The sequence below is a fragment of the Mugil cephalus genome, chromosome 20 (genome assembly GCF_022458985.1).
Source record: "Mugil cephalus isolate CIBA_MC_2020 chromosome 20, CIBA_Mcephalus_1.1, whole genome shotgun sequence".
NCBI classification, from domain to species: Eukaryota; Metazoa; Chordata; class Actinopteri; order Mugiliformes; family Mugilidae; genus Mugil; species Mugil cephalus.
In genome coordinates, this window is record NC_061789.1 from 9410609 (window position 1) to 9423247 (window position 12639).

General features: G+C 43.2%; 1 protein-coding gene across 3 annotated transcripts; it reads left to right on the forward strand.

The window, feature by feature from the left end:
* Window positions 1-291: 291 nt before the first annotated feature.
* On the forward strand, window positions 292-6709 carry gps1 (G protein pathway suppressor 1). 3 transcript variants are annotated; one of them, XM_047572691.1, is made up of 14 exons: window positions 292-456; window positions 2150-2242; window positions 2335-2516; window positions 2779-2943; window positions 3159-3294; window positions 3480-3557; window positions 3719-3779; window positions 3894-3979; window positions 4957-5051; window positions 5139-5244; window positions 5319-5399; window positions 5818-5955; window positions 6056-6190; window positions 6289-6709. In XM_047572691.1, exons 1-14 carry the CDS (start codon window positions 424-426, stop codon window positions 6361-6363), a joined length of 1464 nt encoding a protein of 487 aa, XP_047428647.1. In that variant the 5' UTR covers window positions 292-423; the 3' UTR covers window positions 6364-6709. The 3 variants fall into 3 exon arrangements, with proteins under 3 accessions (XP_047428647.1, XP_047428648.1, XP_047428649.1); XM_047572692.1 differs by lacking the exon at window positions 292-456 and adding an exon at window positions 619-663; XM_047572693.1 differs by lacking the exon at window positions 292-456 and adding an exon at window positions 832-861.
* Window positions 6710-12639: the final 5930 nt, after the last annotated feature.

A 12639-nucleotide genomic window follows, 5' to 3' on the forward strand; every position in this document is an offset into this window, starting at 1 on the left:
TCTCTTTAATCAGAGCAATTAAACAGAATCTGTGCAAATCAACAAGTCAACTGAAAATTTTTGACGACAAAGATCACATTCTACACTGTCCATCATTTCCAATTAATGTGTTTTTGTTAAGAAACGACACATTGCAGATTATGCGTCTAAAGCTATTAATATTTCTATATTTCTGGTGAAAGTGCAGTTGGTATCGATATTTTTACGTGAAGATCGATTCTGAAAAACACACGTCTAGATCGGACGTATCGATATTCCTAAATCGATATGCACCTCGCTATCCTCCGGCCTGCCTATGTGTGTCGCTGGACCAGCCCACTGAGACTCCTGCTGCAGTGTACGCCCGCCACACATTTTTTTTTTTGTTTAGTGCTGCAAATCCCCAGCAAAACGACGCCAACACTGAAGTCGCATAAACAGAAGATGCCCTTACCCGTGCAGGTGTTCAACTTTCAGGTGAGTGTCCACCGCGGCTGTGTCCCCTCTGTTGAAACAGGATTGACGGAGTAACCTTAGGCTGAGCTACGGGAATGTAGCTACGATAGTCGCGGTCAACAGACAAGACTTAAGGCATCATTAGTTACGTGTTCTGCATTAGGAACACAAATTTGTAAGCACCATCGGAAAATACGAATGCAAATTCCGCTTCAGATCAGTACCAACGTAAGAAGACCACGTAACCGCTAATAATTATTATATACAGTAATATAATTGCTGCTCAGTGCATTGCTTTGTGGAGATTTGGTGACTCTTAAAATGTTATAAAACGTCTTAAGCTAATTTTTGTTTGTTTATATTATACGCCGTGTCATACTCACATAAGGCTTTAGCGGAGTTTTAAACCCAATGCTAAATAATGAGGTAAGGCCTCTGCTAGCTTACAACATGAACTCTGCAAATAGGGCCACTGTTTACTGTTTTAGTGTTTTTAATGTCGTAACGTAGCTCTACTGAAGAACGACAACACATTACAATGATATTTAGCTGATATTTATGCCAACGAGGATTATTCAGACAACGTAAAGCATACTAAAAGCTAAAGGAAGCGTTTGTTTTTGTAGTTAGCCACAGGCTAACGAACTTCCTGTTGTTAGCGGGTTGTCGCATTGGCCACCTCCAAACACATGTAGCATTAAAAGCATGTTTTATAAATTGTAAGCCAACACTTGCATACGCATGTAATCTTAGACATGTCCAAGTGGTAATTCAGCATCAGTGGATCATTTTCCTAACGTGTTACCTCTCGCTTTATGAACCTGTTAGCACGTTGCGTTGCGATGCTAGATGCTAACGTTTGTTGTGACTGTAGTGGAGACGCCACCGTGGTTATTCTCAATCATGCATGCTATTTAACCATCTGCAGTAGGCATTTAAAACCAAAGTGAGACAGTGATTAACCCCCCCAAATAGCTCATAATGTGCACATATTGAAATATAAGATGAAATTAAATAGGACCTGTAATTTTCCTTGTTTTCTCTTTATAATTATGACGTAAAAAGTGCGAGATGTTAATTGGAAATGCTGCAAAAGTTCGCCTGTTCAGCTCATCAGTGTGCGACAGATGACACTCAATATTGTGTATTTAATTGTGTGTGGTGTCTGTACATTGCTGCTGCAACTGTGAACTTTCCCAGTTTGGGATGAATAAAGTATCTATCTGTCTATCTACAGCTCGTCATAGATTTCCTCTCATCGTCATCTGCTCCAGGCCGAAAACTGTTTGTACTCGCTCTTGCAAGAATTAAAAAAATTGGAGGCATTTGATGCCTTTTGGGAATGACTGTGTAGGCATGAATTTGAAACGTTGCCATTTCCAGTGAAGAATCAGCAGTTAAGTTACATTGTAGGTTCCTAGTTTGCTTTCATAACTTTTTTTTTTTATAACTGGTATAACTGATCTACTACATTTAGATTAATTGTTGACAATCGCCCAGAAGTGATCAGAAGATCGTTAGAAATAAGTGAGCTTTTAGGGAAAGAGACCGTAAAGAGACTGGAGCTAAAGCGGCTCATTGCAGACCGTGAACGAATTCAGCTGCAGAAGGAGACACTATGAAATAAACAAGGATTTATTTGAATGGCGTGTGACGCAAAGCAACTCTGAGTTTATCCTGCTGCATTTAAGAACCACCTGTGTGTGTTTCTCAGGGTTCTGTGGAGCCAATGCAGATCGACGCAGACCCCCAGGAGGATCAGCAGAATGCGCCGGACACCAACTACATAGTGGAGAACCCAACGCTGGTACTGACCCCGTCGTGCCGTCTGAGCATTTTAGCGGAGCAGCTTTGACGTTGTGTTGATGAGAGCTGTCGCTTCTCCCTCCCGTTGTGTAGGACCTGGAGCAGTATGCGGCCAGCTACAGCGGACTGATGCGCATCGAGAGGCTCCAGTTCATCGCAGAGCACTGCCCTCAGCTCCGAGTCGAGGCCCTGAAGATGGCCCTCACCTTTGTCCAGAGGACCTTCAATGTGGACACCTACGAAGCGATCCACCGCAAACTCACAGAGGCCACACGGTATTAAACTGTCCCATGAGAAGCCACTTTTAAGGCGTACTCCTCCTCCTTTTAGAACATAACTTAACATGAGCATATTATCAAAGCTGCAGCTTTTCCTGTGCCAATTTTCAAACTGTTTGGTAGGTTGTAATAAATCCTAATATTTTGTAGAAATTACATTATTTCAAGCATGAAAAGAAGTGACTACATAAAAGCCAAAAACAGAGGTGTTTGGTGCAGAGGTGTAGATTCTTATTTTTTTTTTTTAATTTATTTTTAGGGAAGCGCAAGGTGTGCTGGACGCAGCGCCAGAAGGCGGCGTCGTTCCTCCTCCCTTGGACTCGGCCTGGGCTGAATCCACCAGCAAAAAGGCTCTACTCAAACTGGAGAAACTGGACACCGATCTCAAAAACTACAAAGGCAACTCCATTAAAGAGAGCATCAGGTATGACGGCAGAAGCCACAGTGGTCTGGGTTTTATTGCGACTAGACTCAAACACGGGGACAGCAGCTGTATAAACTGACATAAATATAATTTATACAAAGAAAACTCAGAACTGGAGCCCTATCAACAAAATGCTGGCAGAGCTTGACTCACACATGATTTATATTTACCACAAATTCATCTTCTACTCTCCTTCCGTTCTTCCTCCTCTAAAGGAGAGGCCATGATGACTTGGGAGACCATTACCTGGACTGCGGTGACCTCAGTAACGCTCTTAAGTGCTACTCCCGGGCCAGAGACTACTGCACCAGTGCTAAGCATGTCATTAACATGTGTCTGAATGTCATCAAGGTATGACGCAACCCCTGAGTGGTATTGCTGTTAATGTTATTCCAGTTTTTAATACATTAAAGGCATTGAGAAATCTGGTTCTGCAAGTCCACATGTCATAACAGTTACTGAGTGCTGCATGCTGTTTGTGAAGACGAGTGAAAAATCTTAGTTTCTGTAAGTAATCTTCTCCTTTGTGTCCACAGGTTAGTGTTTACCTACAGAATTGGTCGCATGTGCTAAGCTACGTGAACAAGGCAGAATCCACACCAGAAATTGCAGAGGTGAGCAACGGTCCAGTCACACTGACTGTGTCTCTTTCGGCTCATAATCAAGTGTCTCCACTATGATCGATTACTAGTGAGAATGAAAACTGTCACGCATGCGTTTTTTTGTCTGTTTTTCTAAGCTTCTTGGCTCGACGCTCTGTTTCTCTTTTCTTTAGCAAAGAGGAGAGCGGGATAGCCAGAATCAAGCAGTCCTCACTAAATTAAAATGTGCTGCAGGTAAGATAGTGACGCGCCAAGTTTCGTTCAGTGTTTATTTCTTAAAGTTGATCCGGTCCTTTCCATTCGTGCTTAAATAAGTCCACATTTCTACCTTGTTTGTTGGCGTTTCAGGACTGGCAGAGTTGGCCTCCAGGAAATACAAACCGGCTGCCAAGTGTTTCCTGCAGGCTTCTTTTGACCACTGTGACTGTCCAGAGGTGAGGCAATGTACCGCGACTTCTAAAAGTACATGACTGGATCCCTTCACACATTTAGGTCTATTTTAAACCGGATGATTTTAGGTCCAGCTTCGAATAATAACATTTGGAACGCGATCGCACCAGAAGAAATCCACAGTTGTGTCATTGAATAAAAAAAATTATTCTGAAGTTCAAATAAGACGAGGCGATAATGAGACAGTTTAAAAATCCCAGTCTGTGTTAGAATTACTCTTGATTTGCTGATAATTAAATTGAATATGTTACCTTTATGCCGTTGCTATTATACAGTTCACAGGGGTCGTGTCTGACTTGCCCAGTGTTTTAAGGTTTGCCCTAGGGCTGGGTGGTTCATACTGAATACCGGTAGGGTGACCAGACGTCCCCGATTTCTGGGGACAGCCTCCATTTTGGATAACTCTCCCTAATTTTAGCTTTTTATGAATGAGAGAAAAAAATGTTGCACGCAGACTACAACTATTACGGTAGTCGGTCGTGCTGCTATTTACATTATAGAAATAGTAGTTTAAATATATTTAAGTATAAATAAATGTGTCAGAATGAATTAAACAGTAATTGTCCCTATTTCATCATTTCATCTTGATAACATTGAAGTCTTTTTTTTTCTTATCTCTGAGCTGTCCCCAGATTTCCACATCAGCAGGCAGCGCTAACGCGAGTTCCATGCAAACCTCTTTTACTACTAGTGTGGGATTATTCTACAATATTTACTCCTCATGACAGTAAAATGGTCCATCTTTAGTCAATCTACTGCATTAATTCCTCTCTCAACCAAATATTGTGAACACGTGATTATGCAAATACCGTAATATACCATGATGGCATCAGAATTTTGAAAAATAGCGCCCTAATTTGCCTTTTAGCTGCCTTTCAGATACCGAGCATGTGTCATACTGAGCTACTATTTGTGTGTGGAAACAACCTTATTAACTAATGTTGTGTGTGTTTCCCTGCAGCTCCTGTCACCCAGTAATGTAGCTGTGTACGGGGGCTTGTGCGCTCTGGCCACGTTCGACAGACAGGAGCTCCAACGTAACGTCATCTCCAGCAGGTAGCTCGTTACCGCTAAGCGAAATAGCATCACAACGCATTTATTTGAAGCGAAATCCGCATTAATAATTTAATCCCCTGTTCTCAGCTCCTTTAAGTTATTTCTAGAGTTGGAACCTCAGATCCGCGACATCATCTTCAAGTTCTACGAGTCCAAGTACGCCTCGTGTCTCAAGCTGCTCGACGAAATGAAGGTAAGAGCAGAAACTTTTGCTTTAAATTGACTTTGAGGCTGTACAGGTTTTATAGAGGCGCGTGTCTCTTCCAGGATAACCTCCTGTTGGACATGTACCTGGCGCCGCACGTCAAGACGCTGTACAGCCAGATCAGGAACAGAGCCCTCATCCAGGTGAGTGTCTTTTATTCCACTTGTTCTCGAAAACTTCGCTTTGTTGTTTTGTATAGGTGCTTAGACTCTGCCAAGGAGCTGTGTTTTTGTGGAGAAAATTCAAGGTGTGCAGACAAAACAGTCAAAGAGAGAAGCTGGTTACATAAATGCATTTGAAGCTTTTTTTTTCTTCAAAGGCAAATTAAAATGCACCTACTAGTTTTTGTTTTGTCGTATTTAGCAGCAGAACCACAGCGTGAAAGTGGTTTAAATAAATCCAATTAAAAGTCCAGACAGAAGTTGGCACTCAGGAGGGAATTTCACATTTCCAGTTTTGGAATTTTTCAATTCTGTCATAATTTATTATTAAATATAAATAAATGTAAATCCGCCTCATAATGTGAAAGACTTCAATATGTGTGTGTGTGTGTGTGTTCAGTATTTCAGCCCCTACGTATCAGCAGATATGACGAAGATGGCTCAAGCCTTCAACACCACAGTAGCAGCTCTGGAAGACGAGCTCACCCAGCTCATACTGGAGGGTCTCATCAACGCTCGGATCGACTCCCACAGCAAGGTTAAAAAATAAATAAATAAAAAAAAACGCTGTCGAAATGGTGCGTTCAGCATTTCAGTCGTTACCAACTGAGACTTTTTTTTTTTTTTTTTTTTGACAGATTCTGTATGCGAGGGACGTGGACCAGAGGAGCACCACGTTTGAGAAGTCGCTCCACATGGGGAAGGAGTTCCAGAGACGAGCCAAAGCCATGATCCTCCGAGCTGCTGTGCTGCGCAACCAGATCCACGTAAAGGTAAAGGGGGGGAAAAAAAAAACTTACACCAACCCCATTTGTTAATCTTGATTATTACGCCAGAATGATTAATAATGACGTTGCCCTTCCCTCGTCAGTCTCCACCCAGAGAAGGCAGCCAGGGAGAACTGACACCAGCCAACAGCCAGACCCGGATGAGCACCAACATGTGAGGAGGAAGTCCTCGTCGAACGGCCACCACAGACTAGAGGGGAAGGATCACCGTTCCCCACCAACCCACACCACCTCACCCCGCCCTCCGTTTCTCAGCCGAAACGACACCCAATGTAAAGACTCCCACGCTCCGAAATGATCTCTGTATCTCCCCCCACCGTCAGGCGACGTGGGGGACTTTTGTTAGTCCGACGTGGAGAGTCGGGACAAGATGTGTTTGGATTAAAGCTCAGCACTTACGCTGTAAGTTACTGGTAGGAGATGCACTTTGCTCTGCTTACACTTGATAGAGACCTCGTTAACAGACCCAAGGTTTTAAAATAAAAACGCCTACCAAAACTTGCACTTGGTGATCGTTTCATGTGTTAGTCGTGTTTTCAGTGTCGCGTAATCAAATCAGCATTGAGCCAATGGATGGAGTTGGATTCATCCCCAAGAAAAAGGGGGATGGACCTCTCTATGTGTCCTCTACTTTGTCTTTACTGTATTCTCATTGCAGTTCATGTTACAGACACACACTTACATTTGGTGTAAGTGTCTCAGTCCAATTAAGCCTCTGCTGGATATGCTCTACAAGGCCCAACCTGGCAACTCGCAGAACTTAAAGGATCTGCTGCTAACTTATCGTAGCCAGATAACACGGGCAAGTGGATAAGTTATTAAGTAGGTGGTCATAATGTTAAGGCTTGTTGGTGTATGTTACCTAGGGCTAGCTATGGCTGCTGTAATTGTGTCTCTCACATTTGCATTACACAAGAAAGCACTTTTAAGCCACAATATTTTAACCTGGTGCTTCTTTGAGATGCGACACATCTGTTACCAACACGCCACAGGACTGCAGGAATAACACGACTTCAACGCAGCAGCTCCTCCAGTCATCTTTCAACAACGGAGGGTGAACTGACTTAACGACCGGCAGAGGTTTACTACTACATAATAAATGATGCCAGGTCTTTCTCTGTATATCAAAGGAAACGCAGACATTACTGCAGGGTAACATAAAACTTAATGTGCAGAAGGTGAGACGGAATAAAATATTTATCAAGGAGTAGTTTTGAAGGGGCTCACATTTAACTCTTTATTAGCTCCATCACAACGAGAATAGTTTATCTCTTGATGTGTGGTTGAACCCTAGACTCGAAAACGTCTCCAATATCTTCGCAGTCTCTTTGTTTCTGAAAGTGTGGGCATAAAGTCTCACAGGACAACTGGGAACAAAGCCCCCTGTCATTTATTGAATAGGAAAACGCTCCAGATGTGGTATATGTATGACACTACAGAGTAGTTCCACTTGGTGGCAGTGTTGAAGAAGCTTTGGACTGACTGGCTCTGGGCTGCTCATGCTGTGCACTGCACTGTCAGCACCAACATCCCTCTGCCTGCAGGACGGACTGACACAGTAGGGAATAACGGTGATGGATGGGGCACAGTTTTATTTATTTTTTTTAAGAAGCTGTCAGGATGACATGAAGTTTTTTTTTTTTTTTTTTTTTTAAAACAGCGTAGTAAGATAAGAAGGAGAAAAGACGTGATCCTGCATGACCTCCTCACACCACCCTGAGTAACCTCCAGCTGCTGGATCTCTGTCAACTATTTAAAAATCTTGCTTCAAAGTCAAAGTGAGTGAGAGATTCGGTTATATAACGGTCCTATTTTTGCACAGAGGGACAGAAAATTAACTGCTGCCTAATGCATGAAGCCCTCCAGGAGCAGAAGGGGCGCAGAACATTTTGTGCATTGCTGTTTGCCGTTAATTTAGGAGTTCAAAAAAAGCTCTTTGTCTGTTTGCTGTGTGTAATTAGAGTGGCTGGGTGTGCCACACATATCACCATCACCATATCAGGGGCTATTATCACCACATCAGTCCTCTCATATTTTACTGTGGGACTTCAGGCTTCTCCTGGACTCCAGACTCCAGATGGTAGGGCAAACACTCGCCAAAACTGCGCCGCTCCCAAACCCTAAGGATGGATCTGCTCATTAGTGACCAGCCAATATTTTTCATACCCGTAATTCCAGTGTACACATTCACTGACTTTGGAGTGCCCTCCTGCTAAGTCTGTGAGCCTGAGGGATGTCCTACTGTGAAATTTTCAGATTATTTGAGGGCTCTGGTGCGGACTTTAAAAGCCTTTATACACACTTCAAGGCTGAAAGTCTTCAGATATTGCCGGCAGGCTTTTCACATCCTATTTTTTGTTCAGCATAATTCAAAAACTGTACTTCACTAAAGTACATACAATTTCCAGATGCCAAAAAAAGTCTATAATTTCATAAAATCACTCCATTCCTCAGACAGTGTTTGGAGACTTCACTCCTACTTGTGCAAACAACAAAAATAAGAAGAACTGCTGGTAGTTATATCTATAGAAACTATAATACTAAAACAATCTATTCATCATATGAGCTATAATTTGGTTGTGTCTGGCTTCAGATGATGGTACTTATCCTACATATGCAAAAGAGCTGGAGCTGGAGCCAACCAGGACCGAGATTTTTCATTCCACCTCCACTATGGGTTTCTTTTACCACAGTACCCCAACCTGATTTGCTGCAACAGCTAGGTACAAGGGTTTTTAAGGTTAAAGTTTAATGTGCGTCTTTTAGCAATTCAATGTTCTGCTGGGAAACGTTTGGACCTGGCATTTGTGTGGATATTTCCTAGGCATGTACCACCCACCTAGACCAGACCAGGCACCTCCACCCCATAGCCATGATGCTCCTTGATGGTAGCAGCCACCCCAGGATGCAGCAACGATTTAGGAAAAACTCAAAAAACATGAAAAACAGCACAAGGTTTTGACATGGCCTCCAAATTCACTAGATCTCAAACTGATCAACTATCTGCGGGATGATCCACAGAGGCCCCTCCCCTAAACCTGTAGCACCAAAAAGACTCCCAGTAACAACATTGTGTTGCCAGATACCAAAAGACACCCTCAGAAGGCCCATGTCCACTCTCTGATGAGTCACAACTGTTTTGGAGGCACAAGGGAGACTCCACCTGATTGGTGTAATAGCACGTTCTGTCGCTAATCCTCCACGGTCATTCTGGGACGTCTCTGCTGTGCTTCTGATTTGGTTTTCCCACATTCCCATAGCCAATCAGTGCCATGTCCATGCTCTTTAAATTCATCACGCCAACTGCTGTGCGAGACTCCTCTTCCTTGACTATTTCATCCTATGGTGTGGAGTCTCAACAGAAGTCTCTTGTCAGACTTTCGACTTTACCGCTAAAAGACGGTAGACTTCTATCTATTGTCCCTCTCAACTACCTTCATGTGTAAGAAAGAGTGGATGTGAGGCTTGGGAGGTACCTTGGGACCTTGGACTTGAACAAGTTTGACCTGGCTGTTACAGAAATGCTCTAACATCTAACCCTAACCCTAACCCTAGCCCTAACTCTAGCCCTAACCCTAGCCTTAGCCCTAGCCTTTGATGCCAGATACAACTGGGCACCTTCAGAAGTCTTGTACAGCCCAGGCGTTAGGGTCTTGGAGCTGTTTTGGCAGCATGTAAAAGCAGGATGTTCTTCATGGTTTGTGTCATCAGTGTACTTCTCCTAGTATGCTCGGCTGTTGCTTTATGGTTCCCAGTGAGGAACTTGCAGAAACAGAAGTCACTCCAGAGAGAGACCCTCAGCTGAAGAGCAGCAAAAAGAATGCACATTCTCTTTATTTTAAACTCTGCCTTCGTTATCACATCATTCTGTGTTACCTGAAGAACCTTTCAGGATGGCCTCCTTGCCTTCAGAAACAAGCTGACACCTGCACTTGCCAACTGATTGATAGCCAAATTGAAACTCAGCACGGTGTGCTTTGAAAGGCAGCAGGTGGTTTACATCTCAGACAATGATAACACTTTTTTACAAGCCATTGCAGACTTTGGAGACGTTTAATGATGAATTGCATCTGAGGTTGTTTTTTTAAGTGCCTCAAATGGATAAATGACGTTTTTCAAAAGTATGCTTACCGTTCAATGGTTTGTAATGTACCCCCAACAGAGCAGCGGGACATAGATTTTTAGAAACTGTTTTGTTTTACTTCTTTTTCTCTTTGTCTATGTGTCTGAGGTGTGTTTCTTTGCTGTCATTATTGTTGGTTGTTTAAAAAGAAAGAAAGGAAGAAAGAAACACCGGTAAAGAGGCCCTTTTAAATGGCCTTTCCGAAGGCTGAGAAGCTTGCCGCTGATTTTTAATTTATCTGCCGCCTGGCTTTGTTTCTGAAAGTATTTCTGGCTGATGAGCTCGGTCCGAGCCCTCCGAAGCGAGACGGTAATAAAGACTATTTAACTGAGTGCATTCATTCTCATTTTATTCCGACCCTGGCTCGGAGACGGACAGATTGATAACTGCTTTTCGTATTATATGGGCATACTCGGAGAGACAGACAGATTGATAACTGCCGCGCATCATTGTGAAAGCGTGGCTGGAAAGCACGAAGAGAGAGAGAGAGAGAGAGAGAGGAAATGGTTTCTGAAAAATGAGAAAGCAAGAGACCAGATAAAAACAGGGAAAGACAGTGGCTGGAGATTTCCTAGTACCCTTAAAGAAAGTTTAAAATGTAAAGTCAATGAACCTCAGTGAGAAGGTAGACTTAACATCTCAGTGTACAATTTCACACTTGGGTGGTTCATACATACAAACAACGCAAAAAAAAAAAAAAAAAATGAATTAACGTCCCAATTCCCCTGGAGATTGTGAGGCCCTGTTACCCAGCAATGGTATAATACAGCGTCCCACTGCAGGAGCTTGATTGCAATCAGTGTCAGGCTGTTTGATATCTATTATAGGCTGTCTTTAAATGGTGTGCAGTGGTAAAATAAAGGGTGCGTAATCCCAGTTTTAGCTCAGCAGCTAGGTTTTAAGTCTAACGGGGTTTAAGGCTTTTGTGTCAATTTGAGGCTGTAGCTACGGCACGTGGACCTCCCCAGAAATGTACTATGTACCACAGTGATGCTGATTGCACCACTTGCTCCGGCTGCTTCTCCATCTCTGCAATTTTCAGGGTTTTGGATCAATAAGGATGGAAGACATCGAGGTGTACGCTACGTGCGTAGGTTATGACGTCCATGCCTTAAGTACTACCCACTGAGTAAGGATTTGTTGGCAGGTAAAATAATAGGTGAACTCAACTTGGACTTTTCATCCTTTGGTGGGAAATGAAATGTTCTGTCCCTGGAGGAAACTCCCATAACTGAAACTTGACTTAAGTGCTGGCTCTCCAATAGACTGGCAACCTGTCCAGAGTGTATTTTGACTGACTGACTAGGCAATTGCCTAGGGCCCAGGGCTGGAAGGGGTCGCCCAGCGACGACTGATATTGATCCATATCAGTGACAGTGATGGAGCCCCTATAGACACTACAACAGCAACACGTTGGGAATCTCCCCTGATGGGGCCCTCTTCTAGCGGCTGCTTGCTAGTGACTAGAGGGGGCATCCCGGGGACTGCTGACATTCGCTCAGTAATCACCGACACAATTTGAAGCCCCTTTAGACACTGCAAGGTCGACATGGCGGGAGTCTCCGTAATGGGGCCCCCTACTAGCTGGCTTGCTGCTGCTGTCAGGTAAAATGATTCAAACCAAACCTACTTCTCACGCAAAAAGACGTGTATTATAAGGGCTCCAAGGTGCTTCTTGGCTGGAGCCTCCAGAGTGTCTTGAAACCCTGACCCTCTAAAGGACAAATGATTATAGACGATGAGATGAATGAGATAAAATGAAATGAGCTGAGACTTAATGTCTAAAAACAATCTGTTTCGCATTGCCTTAATTTTAGTACTTGCGTACACCGTGACCTGATATGGAGGAGGAAGAGGTGCACAGTTTGTAAAAGAAGTTCAGTTCAAATTACTCGATGAACCAGCGGAGTTCCACTTGAACCTAACACACTTAATTCATACAAATCAAAGGAGGGCAACTTGTTCTCGACTACCAAAGAAAGAGAAGGTTACGGATATGAACTGCAAACAAAAACAAAAACATTAAGAGATAAAAAAAAAAAATGACACAAAAGACGGAGCAGACGGAAAGAACATGACAGAGAGAGACGTGGGGGTAACACACCAGCTACTGACAAATGATTTCAGTGTCACTTAATAGAATAGACCGAGAACAGATAGAGTGGGAAAAAACATGAAGAACAAAAGAGGCAAGTAAAATGACTGCAATAATGTTCTGTACTATGGAGTGGCATGACTAATAATCTCAGTCAAAGTGAGTCAGACGTCAGCACTGCTTCTTTAGTGAGTCCAGACTCACTCACTTGTCTTG

Coding starts and splice junctions, on each gene's coding strand:
- gps1 (XM_047572691.1), top strand. CDS start 424: ATGCCCTTACCCGTGCAGGTGTTCAACTTTCAG. Junction 3,558..3,718: donor CCACACCAGAAATTGCAGAG/GTGAGCAACGGT, acceptor TCTTTTCTTTAG/CAAAGAGGAGAGCGGGATAG. Junction 3,780..3,893: donor TAAATTAAAATGTGCTGCAG/GTAAGATAGTGA, acceptor TTGGCGTTTCAG/GACTGGCAGAGTTGGCCTCC.